This window comes from Lepisosteus oculatus, chromosome 5 (assembly GCF_040954835.1).
Source record: "Lepisosteus oculatus isolate fLepOcu1 chromosome 5, fLepOcu1.hap2, whole genome shotgun sequence".
Classification (NCBI taxonomy): Eukaryota; Metazoa; Chordata; class Actinopteri; order Semionotiformes; family Lepisosteidae; genus Lepisosteus; species Lepisosteus oculatus.
Window position 1 is genome coordinate 32,791,127 of NC_090700.1, and position 25,370 is coordinate 32,816,496.

Genomic DNA, 25,370 nt, shown 5'->3' on the forward strand with positions numbered 1-25,370 from the left:
TTGCTATTCTCTCATGAGTCGAAAGGAGGCGCTTTTGGACCAGATTTTAGCAAAGGATGCGCTAAATGACCAATATATTAAGAGCAGACACAAATAATGAAAATGTTATCTCGATATTAATTAGATTAAAGGAAACAAAATGAGAAATAATAGTTGACACATAACTGACCTTATAGCAAAATCTACATCAATGAATGTTGACATTAAACATTACCATGAATCGGTATTACTGATGATTCAGCGTAATCAATTGCCAGTTTATTTAGTATTACCAGGTGACCTCCGAGACTGTCAGTCCATATTTTTATCTTGTGGTAGTAGACTAATTCTGTCTGAAGGCTCATCATTTATCACCGGGTAAAGATGTTAAGATGAGTGTTGGCATATTAACCAACGCTGATCCTTGCTTTCAGTTTCAGCCATCAGCTGTTGTGTTTTTTAATATTAGCTTACATTATGTCATGTTTTATTTGAGTATTTTGCAATTAGCGCTAAGTTCGTTATAGGCATGTCATATTCAGGATTTACAGTATAAGCATAAACCTAGATTTGTTCCAAGCCACGAGGCAAAACATGATTTTGGCATTTTTTATGCAACAGTTTTTTTGCCTTTTTTGTAGTTTGATCTTTGGAAACGTTCCACGGACTTTGTAGATTATTAGATTGTCTCATGAAACTAAACAGAGAATAAAAGGGGAAAAGACTGCTTTTTCCCTATCGATATTTAAAAATGAGAGTGTGTTCCAATGATGAAAAACAAGTGAGTTTACTGCATATACTGTAGCAGTTTAACCCGTGTTAATAATAGGGCCTACAGTGGATTCTCAGGTTCATTTAAACATAGGCTAGATCAGGGAATGGTGTTAAATAATAAAAAGGAGAAATAAAAAACCGTTGCTTTTTCTTATAATACTCCTCTATAATCAACCACAGAATTAAACTATACTATTTAGCAGGACAGGTGAAGAGTAAGACCACACACAACCGTGATTGTACATTGTACAGGTGTTGAGTTTGCATCAGCTGTCGCTCTCTCGTAGTCCGTCAGTGCTACTCTCTGCTTCACACACATACATAATACACACCCCCACACATTCAATAAGCAGATCCGGTCCCTTTCGTTTTCGTTTCCCGGAAGAGTACTTCAAAAAAGATAACATGCTATCTTAAAGTTAATAACATGGACGTTTTCTTTTCGTCTTACATATAGTTATTTTAGTCAGTGTTTACACAAGAAGCTTTCCACGCAGTCTGGACTGAGTTTAATTTCCTTTCCAAGATTTTGGAAAACTTGTTTTGATTTTCTCCCAGTCTCTTCCAGGTACAAAACATGTGTGACGGCTGCTCACCACCACCTTTGAAGGTAAGTACAGATTAATAAAAAAAGATTAACACCTGGACTTCAGAGTTATTCTCTTAAAACTCGGAGAGCTTTGAACAGACTATAATTGTAATATGCCTAAATATACTGAAATTGAAATTAAAATAAAAGTAGAATTTAAAACAGAAACAGCACAGAAGGAAGCGATGACTATTGCAGTTCTCTTTTTCTAATTCACACTGTACGTTTACATTGAACAGAGACTGCATGATTGAAACGTGGCAAAGTACGTCTTCATTTTGAGCTCAAACATATCGCTAATACTGAAGTTTAAACTACACATTTCTGAAATAAAAAATGTGTCTCGAAGGCTATTATTCCCATCCTCTTTGTCTTAAAAGTGGTGTACTTTGCTTTCGCTTTTACATTTTTAACATGATTTCAATTTTTTTCTGATGGCGTATTGCGCTGAGAATTCTGCTAGGATACTAGGTGTGATATACACTACAAATAAAAATTTTAGTAATATAGACGACTACTATTGGACGCGGCTATTTATAATAATGAAATAGCACATAATGTTTTCTAATAAGGTACATTATGATGAAAACATACCATCTGAAATGCAAAATGAGCGAAAAAACAGACTGCACTGCTGTAACATTTTGCATATTCCTACTCTTTTCACTGAGTATTATTCCTTCTTTATGAAAACAAACAGTTCTCCTTTATCTTCTGCTGAAATTTTAGCCATTAGTTTAAAGGCAAACGTGTTTTATAGGTAAAGTACCCTTTTAGATTTAAAGATGAGTAGAGAGGAACATGTATTAATGAATGACTAGGAGCACCGGGCACAGAGTCCATTAAACCTGATTGGTAAATGTAATAGATTGGCTACTACAACACTTTGACACATGTTGGTCACTTTCAGTTTAACTTGTTTTGTTATTAATTTGTTGAAATATAATCATATTTGTAATAATTGTAGAAAACACCAGAGCAGGTTTAAGTAAATTTTTGATGCTCATAATATGCATATATTGTAACATATGATTTTGCCTATTTTTTCCAAGACTTTTGCAGAGTTGTTTTCATAAACCAGACTGCGGTTCCATACTGTAATGCCCAATGCGGTGATTTTAATTAAAATGCAGTTGCTTTTTTTTCCATATGCTATTTTAAGTTTTCTTGGATACTATTTTTTTACATTTCATGGGCTCATTTGAAACACATTAAAAGAAATGGAAAGAATAGGCTTACCTTGAATAATTATCCTATAATCTATGTATAATTTGTCCCAAAATTGTATGCATTTAAACATGCATGCACCAGAGAAGTCAGAAAAAGGTCATATTAATTTTGATAAAGTTTTACTTAACAAAGTGCTTTTTTTTCCCACCACTCTCTGTCCTTTCTCCGTTGTTGATGGCCGCAGGAATGTTGTGTAAGTGGCAGCCCTCCAGCTTGTCCTCCGGCGCTAGTGGTCCCCCATAGTCCCCTCACCCCAGTATACCCAGGGGCCCAAGACGAGCTCTGCAAGCTGCCAGGGAGACTCAGTGAGTACATTCCATATGACTTCACTTTGCTGCAGTGAATCATCTTGAGAATCAAAAGGTTTAAATCAATTAATCAATTAGCTTGAGAACTGATGTTCTACCACAAGTATTATGAAGTCAATGAATATACAATATCTGATAAATATACCTCCCCTAAAAATTGAGTCACACTGTGTTACATAAATATTGAATGTTTAAGTTGTCATAGGACCTCGGGGTCTAAGTTTCTTCTTACTTTAATGTCTTAAAGTTATCACTTCAGACACAAGTGGTACCAAGACCTTTTCGGTGGAATAGTAATGCACTCTAAGTGCAAGACAAAGTGCTTTGGGGTTTGTCTAATTTATAAACTCCTGATGGGTAGAGTGGGATAGAGGGATCGTGACAAGTAGTTTGACCTGAATTGTGTAAGTGCACTGAGATGTGCTGATGTGACAGTTTCTACATAGATCATGTTGGTAATCCAGGACAACACACCCTCTTTCATTAGTAATGAAAGCACACCTAGTGTATCATGCAGCTGATGAGAGGGAGATGCAATGAGCAGGTACAAACCTAAAAGATAAAATACTACTGAATACTTCTGCCACACCAATTGCTGATGTTTCATCTGTAAGAAGATGGGACTGTCTTGCTTCTCCAGCTCTGGAGGATGAGGCAGAGTCTGGCAGACCCTACTCCTCTATGCTACACTGGCCTTCATGAACTCACTACTCATTCTTATCTTGCTATTTTCTAACTTTGTTTGGGCATCATTACAGAGGTCTTGACCTAATTCTGATTCCCACTCCAAGGAAAGAGGTTCAGTGTATGTGGTTTGGAATTGAATGCTCTAATTTTATGTTCCTAGCCCACTATAACTGACCTCTTAGAATATTCCTTGTTTCAGTTCTGCCCATTAGTGTACATGTGTTTAGAGTGTTCTTTGCAACCTCTAGTGTGCATAGTTCACCAGCCACAGAGGAGTCTCTCAGACAGTGGTATGCTTGAGTCATTTGTTGTTTACACCTGGTATGTATTGGTGAAATAGTACAGAATGTTAAATGGCTAAGTCACAATCTATAATTGTGTAACGGGTATACTTCATAGCAAACGACAATAATACTAAAACAAGAAGATGATGATTAGTGAAATATATATTTGTGTATAACAGCATGCATGTTTAACTTTGGAGTGTATTAAATGTAATGCACTTGGTAGTATAAAACAACTTGTTTTTGTAGGAGGAAAAATATGCACAAAATAGCTTTGAAACCATTTTTTCCTTTTTTCTTTGCTATTCAAAGGCTTATGGTGGACAAGAAGTCCTCCCAAGAAGATTTGGGAAGCTGTAAAAAAGAACGTGGGTATTTCAGACTTGCTTCTTAGGTCTTGTCTTCTGTACCTCAGGGATTAACCCTTCGTTATGGGGAAAGGATGATGTGAGTCACTGGTTGCGCTGGGCTCAGAAGGAATACTCTCTACGCAGGACAGATCAGTCTAAGTTTGAGATGAACGGCAAGGCACTCTGCCTCCTCACCAAGGAGGACTTCCGTCTGCGATGTCCAAGCTCAGGTAAGACAAATGGGAGTGGACTAGAAGGGTTTCCTAGGAGCAGGGACACAAACTCTAAGTATGGGACCCATTGGTACTGTAGGTCTTTTAACGCACATTACAAAAGACACATTTACCACATAAGATCTATGATGACAAAGCACTAAATAACTGTTTACCTACTAGTTTATTTGATTGACACTTTTATCCAAAGCATCCATGTATACAACTGGGTATTCCATTGGAGAATTTTTAGTGAATAACCTTGATCAAAGGTATGACAGCAGTGTCATACTTGGTATTTGAACACACAGCCTCCTAGTTATATAACCAGAACCCTTACCAATGTGCTACACTGCTGATTCTAAATTAACAACCTCCAGCAAACCTCCTTTTTTGGGAAACTTACATTTTTGTTCATATCACATCTTAGCCTTAAAGGAGTTTAAGAATCACATTAGTGTCCTGTGTTCCTGAAAGTTCCTACTTTAAATCTACTTAAATCACTATAAGTGATTTTATCTGGCAGTCATAAGCATTTCTATGTGTTCCAATTAACTGGTTGCTGTTTCATGTCAATGGTAACACAAAAATTAAATTTAACCACAGAAACTGATGAAACTGATACCACGTCTGGGAACTCTGATTTGATTGTTTTTAAAAGCTGAACCAAAAGTAAAGCTTTCTCAAATCAAAGGGACAATATAATTAATTATTCTGTTTTTAATGATCTTATTGATTACTAGAAAAAACTGTAAATATTAGACTAAAAGCACAAAAGATTTTTGCATTGTAGAACTCTCTCCCTTCTCGTGTAGTTGAAACTGACTCCTTGGGATCCTTCCAGACAGAGATATATTAGATGCAATTCTTTGATAGTTATGCTAATAGCGGCCAAGTTAACAAGATGGACTAAAAGGCCTGCTATCACTTGTGATGTTCACATTTCTTATGTTATGATTTTGAACACCTGGAATGTGTGATAAAAACAAAACAAAATATTAATGAATATGCATATTCAATGGAATACATTTGACTGACACAGCAACCATATTTGGACTAAGCAGTTGTTGAAGAGATTTCATATAGACAGGCTGTGTTCTAGAAAGTGTGTATTTTATATTATTTTTATGAGATGATTAACCTTAACTGTGACTATTTGATTTATGGTATAATAAACTGCAAACCAACAAGGATATATAATATTTGTTTGTGTATATTTGCCATAATATTATTTTATATTTCATTCTCGCTGGTTAGCAAAGCTTTTTTTTTGTCCTGTCCCATGTTGCAGGAGATGTGTTATACGAGCTTCTCCAGCATGTAAAACAGCAGAGGCGAGCCATGGTTTGTAACTCCCTCCCCAAACCTCTAGGAGGCCAGACTGCCCACACACCTCAACACAGAGAGCTCACAGTCAGGGGGGGTGAGTACCTGGTCATATCTCGAGACTCTCTAAAGTCCTGTACACCTGTAACTCTCTTTGTTAAAGGGCTATTCAGTGGTTTGATGTGTCCAGAAAATGGCAGTGAAAATGCTGTAGAGTATTTATTATTATATTGAAGTAGTTCAGGTGGGTAGCTGCATCAGCATGCGTAGGCTGCAAAGGAAAAAGTAATACGTTTATTCCATGCTGAAAAGAGAAGAAAGAAAACACAATGTTGTGTCCCCCTCACTATACCTTAACTCCCTTTTGTTGCCCACCTAATCTAGAATCGCCACCTGTGTGTTTTCATTTTTCAGCAGTACGTGAAATTTGATGATGTGACAAATCAAGCACAGTGACTGACAAAACTAATATATTTGTATCTCTAAGAATAATTACCTGGGACATCAGTTCAGCATTAATTCAGCATTAAAAAATTAAATTAGCTTGTGTTCTTGCTGATATTCTGAGTGCCTGTGAAACTGCTACTTTTCTGTGTTCGTTAAATTAAGTTATGGTATTCCCCTACAATGCCAGAAAATAGTGTCATTTTTACATAGAGAACTTCCTGGTGTGGCACTTGGCAGCAGTCCTGGAATCAGGGGAATAACTCAAATGCAACAAAAAACCTGTGGCAGCTTGTCAGAGGAATACAACAAGTCTCCCTGTTGAAGTTTCCCTGCACTTCACACTCGATAGTGAAAAATCACAACATTCAAATTAGGTCAAATTTTTTTTAGAGAACATCTAGAATGGATGCTGACTTTCACAAAAGTCAGTATCTTTGTCATATTGGTATATAATACTGAAACAAGGTATGGCAATTCACAAACATTGGTAACTCTACCAAGAGATTACAATTATTGAAATAACTAACAAAAAGGCAGATCTAAAATGACAACAAATTTTCCATTTATAGTAATTTTTATTGTCTGCTTTTTTTGACTGATTTGACTCGCACAGTTCTTGTATCTATTTTAATGGCTGGCATTACAAATCTGTTTCAAATATCATGAAGCACATTCCAAAGCTTCTCCCTTTTTCTAGACTTATGATTGTTTGTCAACATTATCCCTAATTATTTGATCTAGATCTGGATGCTGAGGAGGGTATGGCTCTAATTTCAGATGTTCTAATTTCAGACTTAGACAAAAAATCCCTTAATATTATGCCAATAGTGTTCCAATTGTTTTAATACTGCAAAGTGAATCCTTGAACTATTAATTTTCCAAATGGCGTGGTGCATTGATGGAGAATCCCTTCATAATTTTCTTCAGTTGTTGTTATTATTATTATTATTTTTTCAATAACATTGGAAGGTTGTACCTTGAAGCTTTTTAAGACCTCGCCTGTCTTCTTTGGATATATATATATTTTTTTTATTACTGCCCAAAAAAATCTCAAATCTCACGTTTAGACTCTAAATACCTTAATGCACCTATGGATTCTAAGCACTTCATTCCAACTACCTCTAAAAAATATAACCTTTAGATTGCTTTTGAGAATTAGTAGTTTACTTCAATTTTCCAGTCCTTCTATTGTCTTTTCTTGTTTCACTTCTTTGATAACAGTTCAGGGTACTCCAAACAGCTTTAATGGTTATCTACTGTATAAGATCTGGAAATCATCTTTAGTTCTTCACTTGGTTAACATCACACACATTTATTCATACATTACCCGTGACACATAACTTTTGAAAATATTTGAAAATATCACAGAACACAGGATGCAAAACATTTAAAATTCAACATAACAAAGATGAATGTATTTTGATCCACTGCTTTTAGTTGGATAGCTAAGATCTATACAAGGGAGTTTGAATTCAACATATTTGTGTGCATTGCCTTGATTATCAGAATAAGGTAAATCAGTAAATTGGAGTAAAGGTATCGTGTGTAGGCAGAGTTCAGTTAACAAAAGGTTAAAATAATGACTAAAGTATGCTTGCGAAGACATATGACATCCTGTGGAGAAGTTTAGAGCATTACTCTGGAACTAGTACCTTCTCTTGTCTGGAAAACAAAATATGCACTAACCACTTTCACAGAATGGTAAAATTCCCTTGGTAAGAAAAAAAATAAACCAACAATTTTTATGTGTTTCTTCTAGTACACTTCAGTTCTACTGTACTGTGGTTTGTGATGGCTGTTATCCTACTTTCTCATCTTTGGCAATGTTTTACCGAATTTTACATATGGACAAGAGATTGCCATGTTCTCAACAAGAACACCCATTCAGCCTCCTCTGACACGTACATGCAAACACAGACACACCCAGCCCCTTTTGAAGGGAAGGTGATTTCCAGATCAGCTTCAAACATGGGAAGTTTGGCAAGGTTCAAATTGAGTTTGGAGACTGTGCCAACAGGTGTGTCTGAACAAGAGCAGGTTTATCTGCTCCTGTATAAGGAAATGCAAGTAAGCTTACTTCCTTTGCAGGTAAAAATATATATAATTAGGAATCTATGCTAGAAATGCAATGCAGAAAAGCATAGCAAAGAAGGAGTAGTTTGGTTTAACAGATTGCTTGTTTCATATCTATGCAGAATGCAGACTGAGCATGCAGACTGAGCATTTCAAAGAGTTGGTAGTTACAAAATGCTGAGGTTTGAACTTTGTTTTTTTTTGTGAAATACAGACTTATGCTAATTATAATTTTATAGATGTTCATAGTTACACTAGCTAATGAGACTTTTTTTTCAACTTCTTTATTAATGCAGTGTCTTTGTTCAGGATTCCTCTGACAAGAAATTATTTCTGTTCGTGTTACATGGTTTGGGGAGTGTCAACCAAAAATATGCTGGATTTGTAAATCAGATCAGATTTAGAGCTGTAAGGCAAAGAGAGGAGAAGTACTCTTGAATGGAGATGAAGATACACACATATATAAGTGGTTTTAAAGTGAGCTTCAGAGTTAAAGAAATCTCGCAGAAACAGCATTCTATCTTACATGTAGTGATACAGTGTGCTTTGTGTTATGGAGAAGTGGTTATGTGAACCTTCAGAAAAACAGTCTTATCAATGAACAGATGAGCATATTCATGAGACATTATCTAATTTATTCTTTCCTTAAAGGTGGGCATCCCAACACCCATCTCTTTGTCTTGTTTTCTGTGCTCTGTGGCTACAGTTCCCTGTAGCCCCTCATACAGGACTGTACCCATGTGCCCAACCAACTCTCTTCCAAACAACTCCCCAGTGACGATGGTTCGTGTGTCCACCAGCAGTGCTGACCAGTACCAGGACAGAGATCACCCCTTGCCTGTCTTTACCTTCCCTGGACAGCACATCCACCCAGGTATGACTACGCTTCTGTGATTGAGCTCCACTGAGGATGCCCTGATGTGAGCTTTGGAATTGTACTTGGGAAAAGAAGTCCCACCTCCCCCTCCAAAACCATCAAAGGCAGGGCCTGTTTTGACTGATCCTGGATTCTGTAGTTTGGCAAAATTTCTTAAAGTTAATTAGTGAAAAAGGGTAGACCCGGCTATATCCAGGTATTAATCCATGGAGATTGTTTGCACAGTGTATTAATGTTTGTTTGAACACATCAGAAGCACCTCCTATTCCATTCCATCTAACATTAAGAAAAAAGTACCTTTTTTGTTTTCATGATTCTGAGTTTCATAAATGCTACTGCATCTAAGACAGATATTTTTGTCACCCTACTCGCCACAGCTGGTACAAGTGTTAGTGTGGTTTGCTGGCTGTAGGATAAGACAATTTATCAGATTAAGGACTCTTACATTTATTTGCTTTTCATGTTAATGTTGTAAGGTTTCGGAATCACTGGGCTCAAATTTCAAATTTCTTTGAAGTGTATGAATCAAGATAAGAAAACATTTACCCTTACCAGTCAATTGGTTAAAAACAATTCCCACTTATTGGTCCAACTGGAGGTCGGGAAATTAATAATTTAATGTGATAACTTTCATTTATTGTTTATTGTTTTCAGTGTACATTTTCATGTCATATATTAAAAGTAGAGGAATATTAATACATTATGTCATTGGAGCTGTTGCAAATAGATTTTGATAGAAGCACATAACTTTATCATTATTCAACAGTCTTAAATAAGCGTTTGTCCTCTTGATGATTTGAGAGGGTGCTGTTTTTAGGGTGTGTGTTGAGGGGGTATATCAAATATTTCTGTCCTGGCACATGTCAAGATTGCAGTCTTCAGAATGAAGCTGATATCACAGACGGTGCAGTGGGAGAGTGGACTGTTTTGGAGGTGCAGAGAGGAAAGAACATATACTGTATTGACATATAGAGAGCAATTTGAATTAAATGACAGCTGTGCTACATCATTCACATGTTCTTTAAATAATGTGTTAGAAATAATACTAATAATAGGAATACTATTAATTACTAATAATAGTAAAGTTTTGAGATGCCACATGAAGTAATTAATGTTATTCTAACAGGAATATCTGGAATTAGAAAATAAAGTAAACTTTGAGGGCAATTTCCAAAGCACCAAACAAGAAAAGAACATACTATGAAGAACATAGCCTTTCTTTGTTGTGCCCTATTATTTCTGCACATGTGTTCTTCTGACACAGCTAAGGTAAACAGGACAATGGTTTTGCAATGTTCATTGCAGTCAGTGTTGGGGAAAGTTAGTTTTAGAAAGAACAAATAATTCATGGCAATTACAAGATACTTGTCCATTTTTAATATGAACAAGATGTTGGGAGAAAATAATTTCAAAAGTGATCTATAGCAGTGATCTGTACTGTATTTACATTCTAAACGCAGTGCAAAGTACCACATTGAGCCTTCACTTTAGCTTTAGACACTTACAAAACACCAAAACTGCTCTTTTTAAAGTTTTTAATAATCTTGTGGCAGCTGATGTGGGTGCACTGTCCATTGTAATAGAACGTGGGGGTTAATTGTAAAAAGCCACCGATTGTAATAAAAACATAAAACGCTCCCCTGTCAGCAGGCATGAAAACCAGCCAAATGGATGACGTGATTACTGTGTTGCTCTGCCTGCTTTCTATGATTCTCAAACATAGTGAGGTGGCAGAGCAAAGCGAAGGCACAAACATTTGTTTACGACACTTATCACATGAACTATCATTTAGGGAGACGGCAACCCCCGTAACCCAGGCCTTATATAGTCCAAATGACCCTTTATTGTCCCCTCAAAATGGAACGGCCTTCCTACATACTAACAGGGATGCCTAAGAAAACAGGAAAGGACTTCTCTTTCAAAGTCCTTGCATTGGTTCTTGGCTGATTTCAAGTTGATTCTGAAATACTCCTGACATCTAAGGCTCTCCTTGATTTGGCTTTTCAATACATTATCTGGCAAATATGTTATCAGTTCGATGTCCTGCATATGGCCTTTCCACAGATCATTCAGGTTCACGATGTGTTCCTACTGATTCAAAATACTCCAACGATTCTGAATCACTATTCTGGAAGACCTCAGGTGCATTTAAGTCTGGCCTAAAAGCATACTTTTTCAGCCAACTTTTTTGTGGTTGCTTTCTTGGCATTGTGGTTATTTTTAATTTCATTTTGTGTTAGGTGCCTTTTATGGATTCTAAAGAGCTTTGAGATCATTGATTTTAAAGGCACTACATTAAGTAAAGTTTATTTTTTATTTAGTATATTATAAAACAGGGCGCACTTCCTGTTCTACAACAAAACAGACTTTGAATCCAATTGTCTGCTTATAAAACTGCACACATTGGCTGTTTCTGGCCTTTCTAGAAGTTTTTCTCAGCCTGTGTCAGAGATTCGGTTACTCATCTCCTCAGCCGTTTTTTTACCCCTTCTAATGACATCTGTCAATCAAATCCACCAGCCCCTCCAACAGTGTTGCGCTGCAAAGAGGAACCTCTCAACCTCTCCAATAGAGTGGAAAACCCCTGCTCATACTCCTCTTCTCCACTCACTGAAGCCAATGGCAAGATTGCAGGTAAGATTTGCATTACCACAAATATTAATTGATTATTAGAGCAGGGCATGCTTTTCAATGGTGTATCTTTCAAATAGATCAAGGAGGTAGCTGTGCCAACATCCGTAAGGTGCAAAGGAACAAATAAAGGTTTATTCCATGCTGAAAAGAGAAGAAAAGAAACACAACATTTCAGCAAACACCCAGGAAAGGAAACACCCAAAGAAGTGTAACCCCCAAAGAAGGCTCCACAGCCGAAACGTTGTGTTTCCTTTCTTCTCTTTTCAGCATGGAATAAACCTTTTCTTGTTTCTTTCAAATAGAGTTACTTAGATGGAATTCATCATGGTGTACCTTTTTAAGTATGCATGCTGTGTGACAGCTAAATCATTTCATTGCAAAGACGTCAAGTTGCATTGAAAATAACCTAGCTGGCAGTAGATGGACCAAGGCAAGTGAAATGAAGGCATAAAATACAGGAATGATTTTTCCTCCTATCAGACTGTCGTCTCTTGTGGGACTACGTGTACCAGTTGCTCTCAGACAGCCGCTATGAACCCTACATCCGCTGGGAGGACCGGGAGACCATGGTGTTCCGCGTTGTAGATCCGAATGGCCTGGCTCGTCTCTGGGGTAATCACAAGGTGAGACTGACACTGACCATGTGAGCTCCCGTGTGGAAGAGAGCTACATGTTGTGGTCAGGCTGGGCAATGGCATGGTTGGAAATAACATTTTTAATTAATGGTTCCCTCATTAATCTCACAATTTCCTTTCGCAGTGTATGCAATATAGGATATCACTATACTTGTAATGCTATTTTAACAATTTATTTGGGCAAAATAGACAACAATTAAATAATCACCTTTCTTACTCTGGATATTGATAGACAACTTCTTTGCTCTAATTAAGTTTTGGAATAATTCGATGGTCTTGTCATTTCCTTGTTCCTCTTTATAGCAGAGGCAGAGATAAATTGCTTAATATTTCCTCTTTTTTTTTACAGAACAGAGCTAACATGACATATGAAAAAATGTCCCGGGCACTTCGGCATTACTACAAACTCAACATTATCAAGAAAGAGCCAGGACAGAAACTGCTTTTTCGGTAAATGCTCAGCAGGCCCACGATTATATTTACAAACGTACAGTATTTTCACTATCCTTTAAATGGGAGCGATGTTAAGGGGTCAGAGCTGCAATAGTTAAAGAATTTCAAATTTCAAAGCCCAAAACTGGGGTTCAGCCGAAATAGAAAATCTATGTCACAGGAACTCAGTAAAGCAGAGCCAGCAATTAATTGAGATGACTTTAATAAAAATGGTAACTGGTGTTAATTATTAATACTTTGAAGAGATAATGGATTAAAAGATGGTGTATTCTACGTGCCCCTCTACATAAAAAATGCATAGAATGGCAAAGAGGTAAATTAGGTTAGGTTGTACAACAAATGAAAAAAGTAATGGATATTACATATTGGCCCTAGAACATTGCACGTGGTAGTCTAATGAAAGTCATAAAATCAGTATCTTCTATGGCCACCATTAGTGTTGATGACTGCAAGGTATCAGCACCTCATTGAAGGTTTGATATTGGTGTGGAATACTCGAGGAATGTTAGGCCAAATATTGACCCACACAGAACTGGAAATGTCTATGTAGGGGGGCCATGAGGTGGTGACGATGCCAGTTTTGTTTGAGAATAGACCCACCTGGCCAATTAGCCGATTAGCAAAGTATGTTTCTGTTACAAAAATGGTCAGATGATGTGTGCAGTGTAAAGGCGAGTATTGTGCGACTGTGGTACAAGCCCTAGTCTGTGAACTTGCAGGAAGGGAACGAAGACTGGGTTGAGAATTTTGGCAGTGTATTCTTCTGTTATGGGGTTACAATCAATGATCGGTAGCCCTGATATTTCAGTGAATGTTATACCATACTAGATTATTACAGAAGCACCACCAATCCTGTCTCTACCACATAGCCCTGTGCATAGTATTCATCCATCACTGTGCTGTCAGTGAAATCAATATTTGTCAGAAAAAAATATGTTCCCTCATTAAAGATGAGGATTAAATAAGTGCTGTCTGCACTATCAGAGACATGCTACAAGGTGATGTTACTGAAATACTGGATTATTCATGGTCACTGGGGCATATGCCATGTTCTTATAATCTGTTGATGACTGTAAATTGATTCTCTGGTGACAATTTAGTATTAATTCTTCTGCAGCTGTTGTCTGAAAGTGATTATGGAAGTATGTGACCTTGATCCATCTGTCTTGTTCCTTTGCTGTAACACATTGACACCTTGAATACGCTCTTTCTTTGGCATGAAACTCATGGCATGATTACGCTCATACCTGGATACTTTTTTTTATGTTTGCTCAATGTGTCATCTTAAATACTGCACAGGTACAGCATGTATTAAAATAATTTCTAGTACAATTCAGGGAAATGGTGATATGTCATGAAATATTTAAAAACTTTCCTTGACCAGGTTTCAAGTGATAGATGTATTTAGTTGCGGCATATACTGTACAACATGTGAGCCACATTAATGTAATATTACTAGTATTACTTTCTAGAAGTAATATTACTTTCTATAAGTTTAACAAACTCACCAGTTATAGTTAAATTACATCTGAGTTACTGCCATACATTTTATTTTCTAAGGTTATACAAGCAATTCTTGGATTTAGAAGAGGAAAAGCTAATTGGTCAGTGAAAATGGCATACTGGATTTTTTTTATTTTTCCATACAAATAAAGTTATAAATCATTGGTTAAGGAAAGCATTGGTTGCTCAATAAGGGTTGGATACCCTTTCTTCACCAAGAGCAATATAGCTAAGTTACTCTGTTTATATTGGAAATTGCAATCTTATTTGTGGAGCAAATTGCATAATAATATGAAAATACAGAAAGAAACATAGTACTGTACAATACAATACAATAACGTACAATTATACAATTAATGTCTAATTATTTGTTGGTGATGTTTGTTTTTGTTGTATTGCTGTGTTGGAGGCGGCACAGTTGCACACATTGTTGCCTTGCAGCACTGGGTTCCCTGCTTCAATTCCAGACCTGAGGTTCACTATGCATGGAGTTTGTATGTTTTCCCCATGTTTGAGTGGGCTATTTCCTGTTTGCTCTGGTGTCCTCCCACAGTCCAAAGACAAACTGGCAGATTACTTGGCTTCTGAGAAAATTAGCCCTGGTGTGAGAGGGTGCATGTTTCTGTCTGTGTGTGCCTTGATGTTCTATCCAGGATGTATCTTGCCTTGTTCCCATTGCTTGCTAGGATAGACTCTGGTTGCCTTGTGACCCAGATTTGGATAAAGCAGTTAGAAAATGGATGGTCTTTGTGAGTTCCTGTCAAGTTTTATTTTCACCCAGCTTATTCTAGACACATGTTTTAATATAGTATTATTAAAGTTATGTCTTCAGCCTAAGGTTTTTAAATTCTCCGTTTGTTTTGTTGTTTTCTAAAAAGGTTTCTCAAGACGCCAGAGGAGATAATGCAGAATAGAGCTGATCGTCTGGAGCAGCCTGATTCCCCAGAGCAAAACTCCCCTGATTACAGAGAAGAGGGCCTGGAGGTCTCCCCGGACCCTCTGATCTCCCCAACTTCCCCTGTGACCCCCTCTCATCACTGACCCAACTCAAAACTGTTCTTGCTCAACAGCTCCAAAGCACAGACATAGTAATATAATAAATATAACTGTTCCTCAGAAGAAAAGTTGCAAAAACAGATTAACTGCAAAGGAATTGACAGTGATTCCTGTTATCCAGAAGAATCTCTACATTTCCAAAAAAATGTTTAAAGGTAAAACTCTAACAAGACATAGCTATAAAGCGCATATTTATGTCCGCATTTTCATTTCAGTTAACAAATTACCTGAAAAGAAAAATGCAAACGTAACTAAATAGATGGAAAAAAATCTATTTCGTTTGTAAAATTAGCTGGACTTTTGTTTGCAATCAGAAAATAAAAATGATGACAATATCAATGTGGAACAGAAAGCTTTGAAGGTACCGATATTGATATACGTGGCTCAATGGTTTATTGTGTCAAATAAATGATGCAGATCAGCATGTGAAAAACAAAAAAAACACTAAAAGGTTTTAAATAAATAATTAAATGTCAATTAATGGTTTCCTATTTAAAAAAAAACAATAATGGCATCTTATGCTGTAAGATTACATCAACCAATTAAATACTCTTGTTATCTCAACAACATAGCTTAAAGGGACTCTGTACATAAAAAGGGAGAATTCTTAAGTCTGTTTTTTTAAGATTGTGCTACTTACGTCTTATGCTCAGGTATTTGTAACATAACTTTTCATTCCATTAGTGGTTAAGCAGTCAGTTTTTGGTTTGACTGCCATTTTAAACCTTTAAACTTTTGCACTGGTCACATTTTCTTTTATTAAAGAAGATTCTGCTATTGAGATTATTTTGAGAGAGTTAAATATTTTTAATTAAAACTGTCAACTCTTATGGTCCAATTTTGACTTTTCAAAGTCATTTTTATTCAAATATCAAATATGGCAAACACATATTAACACGTATTAAGCACGTTGATTTCAGCTGAGTGTGTGTTGAATTTGTAGTTTTTGACTTACAGAGAAAGTAGAATTATTCTTAAAATAATTATTTGATAGAAAATGGTGTAAAGCATTGAAGTTAGCCCCATTAAAGACTGATAGGTGTTAAAAAATAACAGCATTTTTTGCTACTCCTTAACAAATACTATTTACAGTTTGGACGCATACTGTACATAAGAAACTAAAACTTAATTAATGTTTAAGAATCAATAAAAAATGCACTGTCCCATTTTCTATGTGAATGTAATGATGTTTCTTTTGTCAGAGTGTAAATATTTTACATTATTTCTAAACTGAGCCTTCGTCTTGTCACATTCTGAATAAACATTTTGTAAAAACAAGAAGTACATTGTCAAAGATTTGTTTGTTTTCACTTACTGTATTTCAAGCATGTCTGTAGTTAGGAATAAACGACAGAGTGATGTTATCAACTGTAGGATTTGGAACTAAAGTTTTAAACTGAGCGTCAGCTGTGATATGTTTTTACTCACAAATGCACACGAGACAAAGAAAGAAACTTTAAATTATGTTATATTATTAGTCATCTTGGAGACTGTATATATAAAATCCAGGAAGCAATGACATGCTGTGATAGCATAAACACACAGTTCCTTATTGTGGTCAGCTATTTCCTTCATCTTGAAATATAATACCTCCCTGTGTCATCTGACTGGCTGGGGGGGAATTCCTGCTTGGCAAATGCCTCCTTCAGCAGTTTACACACACTTTGTCAAATTGTTTGGCTCTGCAACCTGTGCAAGACTGGCTGTAGGTGTGGCCTTGTTAACAAAGAGCACTGTAATCCCACATTGATCTTTGTCCATTATTATTATTATGGAGCATTGCTGCTGCAATCTGTTTAATTTATCTTATTGTACTAAAAGAAAAGAGTGATAACACTTTTAGAAACAGGATAAGAAATTAGGCACAATAAGTACAAAATATCCCTTGGTAATCAAGAGGTGCGCTTTTTGACAGGACACCACTGTACAAAAGTCGATTGAGAATTGGAGGGGCATCTTAGAAGTGAACCACATTGTTCTGTATATAACAATATCAGACAGGATTTAGAAGACAGCAATGTCTGATTACACTCTGGATAACTCACCCCACCTTTTATACTCTACTTTTCTTGAGTACAGGAATCCACTACCATCCCCCCATGTGAACAGAGCTAAAATGAGCATGCATAGGCTGCAAGGGAACAAGAAAAGGTTAATTCCATGCTGAAAACAGAAGAAAAGAAACTTAACGTTTCGGCTGTGGAACCTTCTCCAGGTGTGAAGACTGTGCTGACACCTGAAGAAGGCTCCACAGCCGAAACGTTGTGTTTCTTTTCTTCTGTTTTCAACATTTACTTGTTCCCCTACTATAATAGATGTTAGGCCTGTGTAAAGAAACACTGTTAACAGGATAGGATATTGCAAATACTGTATACCACAAATACAACTTAAATTATTTACTTAAGAAGGTTGCAAATGAAATGAGACCATTTGGTAGATCTTGTTTGGTTGGTTGTTCAGCAGCTAACCGAATTGTTTTCCCACCCCTTCTTGAAGGAGCCCTGAGTTTAGGCCTTAACCACCTGGCTGAGAAACATGTTCCACACATCCACGACCCTCTGTGTAAAGAAGAGCTAATTAGATTTCAGTTGTGAAATACTCCCTCATTGACACTAAACTCCTTACAATTTCATATTCTAAGATCGAATCTCCCCTTCAATCTTCTTTGTTTTAAACTAAAGAGATTTAGTTACTTAAACCTGTTTGTATATGCCAATTTCAAAACTATAAATTATTCTTATTACTCTTCTTGAAATTTTTCTAGTGCTATAATATTTTTGTAATATGCTGACCAACACTGAACAGAATATTCTAGGAGAGATCTAACTAATGAGAAGCATAGCTTGAGAAATATTTCAATTGATTCAAATCTCATTCTTTTTGCTCTATATTTAAGCATTATTTTTGCTTTTCTATTTTTAGTTTAAAAGGACATAGAATAATCAACATAAACACTGAGATCCTTTTTATACACAGCTTCTGGATGTTTCAAATACATGTAGTACATAGTACAGTATGTTTCTACATCCTGTACAGTTTGCTTTGCACTAATAAAATGGATAAGTGCTTTAAGGAGTCAATTGCAGCTGCTTCTCTGTATATGAATATGTTCTGTATTATTTAAATAGTTTCAGCAAAAGAAACATTTGTGGTATTCATGATCAAAATAGTAGCTTCTTTGTGTGTCACAGGGCCTCAGGCCACAGGTGACATACCACCACTTCAAAGATTCAAAGGCAATAAAACAAAGGTTTCAACAATTGTGCATGTATAAACAGGAAAAGGCAGGTCTAAGTAGGTATCCAATACTTAGAAAATGAGCAGGAACAATGACAGGAGTCTGCTAACTTGTAATTTAGACTTCTAATATAATAACATTTGCATGTTTCAATGTGACTTGTGACTTCAAATTTAAAATTGCATATTACATGTGTTTCTTTTAACAAAAGACACATAGAAACACTTTTAAAAAAATTAGATGGAATACAAAAATTAAAATCAGAGCAAATTTGCTTGTGAACATATTTTAGGCATAATATTAATTATTAGTTAATTAATATTAATTAACTTGGCAAACTGTATTTTTTTGTTTATTTGTATTTGTGTATTGTGGCTTTCGTGTTTTAATTTTTACTTTTACTCTGGGTCTAGAACCTAATTATTCATTTGTATGTCTGACACTTATCCAAAGCTTACATGTGCATTTTTTTAAATTGGGTATTGCATTGGAACAATTTGGGTTAAGTGCCTTGCTCATGGGGACAATAAAAAGCAGCTTACCTGGGATGTGAACCCTAACTCATAGAGCCCTTTGTGTCCCACTGCTGCCTGCTGTCCATTGAAAGAAAGATGCAAGATTCTTACAAATTGTAAATGATTGTTTTCTATCAAATTAATTGTAGGTTCCATTTAAAGAACCAATTTAATAATTTAATATCTGCTTTTCTTATAATATAAAATAATTCACCCTCCCCCTTCTCTTGCTCTACAATAGTCTTACCTTCCATCTGTTCTTCTCCCTCTCTCACTTCTCTCCCACTCTAAGGATCTGATTTAAATTTGCTGAGTCCATTTCTTCAGCTTCTGATCTCCTTAAAGAACAGAGTCTAATCTGTCCTCCCAGATCTCTCTCACTCCCTTTATCACCACATACCTAAAGAAGGAGACTGTAAGAGAGGACAAAAAAGAGATACTGGAGAGCATAACTAAAATACAAAGTACAGCACTTTTCTAAATTGTAGTATCATAGTAACTCTTGGTTTTAACAGCTGAAACAATGGAATTCACTGATTAAGGAGACATTATCATATGGAAACAGGAGAGGGTATGGAACGGATGAAAAACAGACTCAAATGCAGAGCTCTCAATTAATTTAACTTACAACCCAACAAAAAACAATGACAGAAGCTTCTTCCGTAAAAAAGGAAGGATAAAGAAAAGCTTACTCTTTGGACCGCAAGTCACCTTCAAAGCTTTGAAAGCTTCCAGCTTCTGGATCAGGAATAAAGAGGACACTGGGCGAGACCGACGGATTTGACTACATGCTGTCTCCTGTACAGCCTAATTGGCAGTTAGCTTGCCTCACGGTGATACAGTATTTGAATTTGTGATCCCAAATATCAGCAAGGGAACATTGAAAAAGTGTTGAAAAGCAAACTGTGCCTGTCTGTGTGCTGAGAGACAGAGAGAGGAAAGAAATGCCCGAAGGTGGAACTGAAGGAGAGAGAGAGGCCGAAGAAGGCTACAATGAGGATGAAGCTTCTATGATGCTGTTTGCCCACTACAGCGAAGCACGGGCTGCGTTGCCTTGGGAACAGCGAACGGTCAAAGAGAAGTTTCTCTACTATGTGGATCATGGTTTCCTGGTCTTTCTTGCTATCTTCCTGGTGGTGCTTCTTGGTGAAGCAGCTTATAAGATGTGGTACGTGACAAACTGGAAGGAGCTGTACAAAGCCGTGGTGTCAGTGGTCACGTTCTTCTTCACCCAGGAGGAAGAGGAAGAGCTGCTAGAACTGTGAGACTCAGCAAAAAGATTTCAATCCCACACCCCGAATCCGCACTCTTAGGAACGGTTATGAGATTTCAGTGTTGAAAACAAAGCTATCGTAATGTTTGACATAATACAATTGGAAATGTTATGGAAAAGTGAATTAACAGGATTTATGTTTTCATTTTTGTGTATTTAAGTGTGGTGTATTTAATGAAGGAAAAACAACTATACTCAATATTAAACAAAGCAGCTGTAAATATAGAAGTTAAGAATGGCATTTTTCATTGTTGTAAGAGCTGGAAAAATCCAGTGGTTCTCTGATTTTGCCAGTCATTTTAAATTGTTTGTAATTCTCTATTTGTCTGTCCTTGAATATTAATGACTTGAAACCTATATTTTGATATACTGTACATATTAAAATGCCAACTTTGTCATGAAGGGATTTACCGAAGATTATGTGCTAAGATTGTATGCTAACAGTTTGCGAATGTTTAAGAAAATGTCTAATAAATGAATAAATAAATGGCTGAATTTTGGACAAGATAATTGTGTAAAATTACTGTACATTTCTATCCATCTGATTCAGTTTCAAAGGGTTTTCTGTTACCTGATCACACATCAGGATCATGATGGTGTTTTAGCAGTGTTTTGAGTTGGCAGTGCAGCAGGCTAGATCTCATTCTCACAGTTTTATCAAGAGCTCAGAATCTTTCAAAGAAACCTATAAAAGTGTGAAAGGCATAATTGCTCATATCTGTTCCCTCATCACCTCTCATCAAACTTGTACACTGCTATCATGGAAAACAAATAAAAATAAAATGTATATTTATAAGCACTGAATTTATGTGCATCAGATTAGAAATACAAATACAGAAGTAGTACTTGAAGTAATGTACCTGGACGTTTGTCTCAGCAGGTCCAAACATAATGTTCATCCAGAAAGCTACTACTTTGAACAAGAGCACACAGCCTTGGCAAGACAGATAGTCTGTTCAGGACTATTTCATTTCCACGTTTGCCTTCCCTTTCTAACATTGTGAGGCTTTAAAATGATTCAGAAACAAATACTCTACATATTTTACAGCACTGTATATTTGACAAGTTTAATAAAGGTTATTGAAATAATCATTCTACCTGTGTTGCATTATTGTATTTTTCTTCAATTTAAGGAAGACTAATTTGATATTGTTTTCCATGCAAACACCTTGAGAATCGTTGTTGCAGATTCAAAATTAGTCTAAATCAAAAACATTCATAACTATTTGCCTTCCTTAAAAACAAAAGTTTGCAATATGTATATTTTCCGTCCTTTCGCATTTTAAAATGAAATGTATTTCATTCAAAGCACATTGTCTAAACTCCAGATTGAATCCTTATAGTGCCATATTCCTCGGTTTGCTTAGTATTTATGTGTGATTTCCATCTTACATATTTGTTCAGTATAATTATCCTGTTTTATTCTAAACCTATTTGACGAAATTAAGTCCTGAATATTAAGAACGATGGAGCCCCCTTCTGTACAAGATATGTAGAAACACAACAACAGCAGTCTCAGCATCTAGTGGAATACATTTGGACTTTTTTTACGTACTACACTTTCCTTTAAAAAGCATGTTATGACGTATGACATAAAGATGACGCCTTTATCACGGCTTTTGTGATTCCACATGTTTCTATTTTTGTTTTTCGTTAACAATACTTAAGGTATTTACATTCAAAATGATATTTAAATTATAATATTTATGATTAAGTATGAATAAATGATTTTGGAAAATATTTTTATCTGTGACCTTTGACTCGGAAATACGTAGAAATGAGATCCGGCCCTTGATCCGCCCTCTCTCCCTGAACCTGAAGCGAAGCCTACGTTTCGTGTCTTTTACAGACTTAAAGTGGGTATCGTATTATTGTTTTAAGACGTTTATTTTAGTATTAAATGTACATGAGGATTAGAGTTTTGAATGTAGAGTTGTGTAAAGTTTGGAACAAGTCTTAATTATTTTGTGGTACCTTTGGGTGTCAAGTTCACTCCTGCGCCAGTTTTTGACCGTAGAAGCCTGCCGACATATTGACATGTGCTCCGGGTTACATTTTGCACAAGATCCGCTTTAAATTAGCCAAAACACAACTTTAAATTGCAGAAGTAATTTAAAGAATACCAATACGGGTAAACAGTGCTAATTAATTATCATTAATAATATTACGAAATTTAGACAGTATTTAATAAAAGTGAATTTTAGTATTTACGACCAGATTGAATCTCGCAAAACCCGATCTGATAAATAATAGCCTTGTTATCCAACTTAAATGTAACGTTTTGGTATTTTTTTTTGTTACTGAAACTACTTTTTTTGTAGCCAGTAATATTTTTGTGATGGAGTGGTGATAAAAATGGGCCTCACTTCCACATTAGCAGTTCCCCTGGTGCAATTATAAAATACACAATAATACATTTTAAAACATCAAAATAAATTATAGCTGTGCTTGAATTCGACGGGATTGTTGAAAAAAACTCCTGTCCTGATATCCTGTGCATATTCACCACTTTTGCTAATAAGCCATAACGTTTTGTGTTTGCTGTCAGAAAACTATTGCTTTACACACGATAAATACGAGTCGTACATTTGCCATTTGAGATTAAGTTTTCTTTTGCTGACCACATCTCAGCTATCCAATGTAAACAAAATGTAATTGGCGGTAATTTTAACTGAAGTAATTTGGAGTAAAATACAATATAGAGCATCAGTATCTCTTTTAGTAACTTTGAAATTAGTGTTGCTGCTTTTTTCCAAAGACTGTGTAATGAATCTAGGTTTCATAAGATTGGACATTAATGCTGTTTTTCTGGGTCTAGAATGCGTTACGTGGCCGCTTATCTCCTGGCTGTCCTTGGTGGCAACAACAACCCCACCTCTAAAGATATTAAGAACATCCTTCAGAGCGTAGGGATTGAGGCTGATGATGAGCGTCTCAGTAAGGTGCGTAAATCTTTTTTTCCATGAGTTCTGGAGCACTTTGCAGTTAATCATATGGGGCCAGTATGTTAACTTTTTACAGTGCAAATGGCGACTGGTCTCTAAGTGGAGCTAGATTTAAAACAGGTGGTTTTCGTGAAGTTAAAAAAGCAACAGAAATATGACGTTTCGGCCAAAATTGGACATTTGGGATTTAAACATTAAAAGGGAGATGGTACATTTACACTCGAGCAAAGCAAAAAAAATATTTTGTGACTTGCAATAAGATATTTCAGGGTACTTTAAAGAAAGCTAAAAATAAGTCAAGATTGATGAGCAACATATGGTGGAACCTATGATTAAAAAAAGACAATTAATAATGAGAATCAAATTATCTAAAAAGTGTATTAAAGTATTGTTCAGCATATTCTTAAAAGTGAAGGGAAGATGAGCCTCTCTTGGAAGTGTGGAAAGTGGAGATTTCCTGTGACTTGGGTTGCACTGAATAATTATATACCATTTTATCTTTCATTCCAGGTCATCAGTGAACTTAATGGAAAAGATGTCAATGAAGTCATGAATGCAGGTGATTGTGGGATTTTCTTTTATCAGATCTTCACAATTTGCTGTACAGCTTTGTGCTCTAGTTCAGTTTGGTTGGAGGCAGATGTTCTTGTCCTCTTGAGATGTTTGTAAAATAATATTACTGCGTTTGTATGAGTAAAACAGATTATTGGTAAAATTCAGGTGAATTCATAATCGAATACTTTGGATGCACATGTTTAATTTCAGACTTTAAAAAAGTTAACCAGTATGAAAAGAAAGCAAAAATGAACTTGGGTGTTTGTATGATTTGTCTCAGTTGTCTTGTCACAGCCAGTTGTAATTTCTGGTTTTGATTGGCATTGCTCTTTGCGCAGGCCTGTCGAAGTTAGCCTCCGTGCCAGCAGGTGGTGCTGTTGCTGCTGCTCCTGCTGCTGCCGCTGCAGGTGGAGCACCTGGAGCTGCTCCTGTTGGTAAGAAGAATTTTTTCAGCTATTGATGTGATGGCATGAAAAGAGGGCAGGAAAACATTTCTCTTATTGTCTTGATGAAGTGGTCTATATTGTACAGAAATAAGATGTCTCATATTACAGTGCGCAGTAGCAAGTTAAGTTTTGGCCATTCGAGAGAAGGCTAGTACATAACATTTCTGTTCTGTGGATTTTATTCTTCTATAAGCATATTGAGTTCAGTCAGGAACAGATTCTACCTTTGTGGTTTTTCCTTCCTTGTATACTTTTTGCTCACCTCCGAGTGGGACCCTGCTTGTTAAAGTGTTTGAAGGTTTTTTTTTTCAGAATTTTGTAGTACATCTCTTATAAGAAAAGATAATTTGAAATAGAGCATCTTAATTACTGTGATTTAACAATTTTATGTTGTTACACATCTATCCTCAAAGTGGGGGAGGTGCTGGGAGTTAATGTATTACATTTCCTTACTGTTTTAGAAATCCTAACAAAATATTGTTCTATCCTGCAGCTGAGGAGAAAAAGGAAGAGAAGAAAGAGGAATCAGAGGAATCTGATGAAGACATGGGATTTGGCCTCTTTGATTAGACATCTTTGTATTTTGGAGGATTGAAAAAGCAATAAAAACAGTAAAAATCAAGAAATGCCCTTTTCTTACTAGTTTTTTTTCATACATTTAAACATCTTATTTACCCTTTTCTCATTTAAACCAGGCATACCTAGCTGTTTGTGGGTTTCCAGGTGTGTTTGGACATCTGTCTTTTTAAGTTATAAAAAGCTTCTGTTTGGTAAGAAGTTCTTCTCAGAATGTTTTTGCTCCAGTGTTTTCACATCCTCTTAACTAAATTAAGGCAAGAATTTAATGTGTTGGTACATTAAGAGACCATATTAAACCTAGATTTGAAAGAAAAACATGACAGCCAGTATTTGTTGCAGTTTACAACCTTCTAAAAAAACAAAAACTAATAGACTCAAAGTCCAAGTGCATCCTTTTAGTTT

At 36.1% G+C, this 25,370-nt stretch overlaps 2 protein-coding genes across 3 annotated transcripts; both read left to right on the plus strand.

Moving 5' to 3' along the window:
- The first annotated feature begins 1,121 nt into the window (after positions 1-1,121).
- etv7 (ETS variant transcription factor 7) lies at positions 1,122-16,698 on the plus strand. 2 transcript variants are annotated; one of them, XM_015342079.2, is made up of 9 exons: positions 1,122-1,363; positions 2,757-2,877; positions 4,267-4,431; positions 5,705-5,836; positions 8,966-9,133; positions 11,657-11,770; positions 12,251-12,393; positions 12,755-12,855; positions 15,240-16,698. In XM_015342079.2, exons 1-9 carry the CDS (start codon positions 1,331-1,333, stop codon positions 15,400-15,402), a joined length of 1,140 nt encoding a protein of 379 aa, XP_015197565.1. In that variant the 5' UTR covers positions 1,122-1,330; the 3' UTR covers positions 15,403-16,698. The 2 variants fall into 2 exon arrangements, with proteins under 2 accessions (XP_015197565.1, XP_015197566.1); XM_015342080.2 differs by having other exon boundaries at positions 9,035-9,133.
- Positions 16,699-22,189: 5,491 nt separating this feature from the next.
- Positions 22,190-25,015, plus strand: rplp2 (ribosomal protein, large P2). Its single transcript, XM_015342084.2, has 5 exons — positions 22,190-22,299; positions 23,262-23,385; positions 23,899-23,947; positions 24,282-24,377; positions 24,883-25,015. The coding sequence occupies exons 2-5, from the start codon at positions 23,263-23,265 to the stop codon at positions 24,957-24,959; spliced, it is 345 nt and encodes a 114-aa protein (XP_015197570.1). The 5' UTR covers positions 22,190-22,299; position 23,262; the 3' UTR covers positions 24,960-25,015.
- Positions 25,016-25,370: the final 355 nt, after the last annotated feature.

Excerpts from the sequence above, each read along its gene's own strand:
- etv7 (XM_015342079.2), top strand. The coding sequence starts at position 1,331 with ATGTGTGACGGCTGCTCACCACCACCTTTGAAG. Across the intron at positions 4,432-5,704 it reads TCTGCGATGTCCAAGCTCAG|GAGATGTGTTATACGAGCTT; the intron begins GTAAGACAAATG and ends CCCATGTTGCAG. Across the intron at positions 12,856-15,239 it reads GGACAGAAACTGCTTTTTCG|GTTTCTCAAGACGCCAGAGG; the intron begins GTAAATGCTCAG and ends TTTTCTAAAAAG.
- rplp2 (XM_015342084.2), top strand. The coding sequence starts at position 23,263 with ATGCGTTACGTGGCCGCTTATCTCCTGGCTGTCCTTGGTGGCAACAAC. Across the intron at positions 23,948-24,281 it reads CAATGAAGTCATGAATGCAG|GCCTGTCGAAGTTAGCCTCC; the intron begins GTGATTGTGGGA and ends CTCTTTGCGCAG. Across the intron at positions 24,378-24,882 it reads ACCTGGAGCTGCTCCTGTTG|CTGAGGAGAAAAAGGAAGAG; the intron begins GTAAGAAGAATT and ends TCTATCCTGCAG.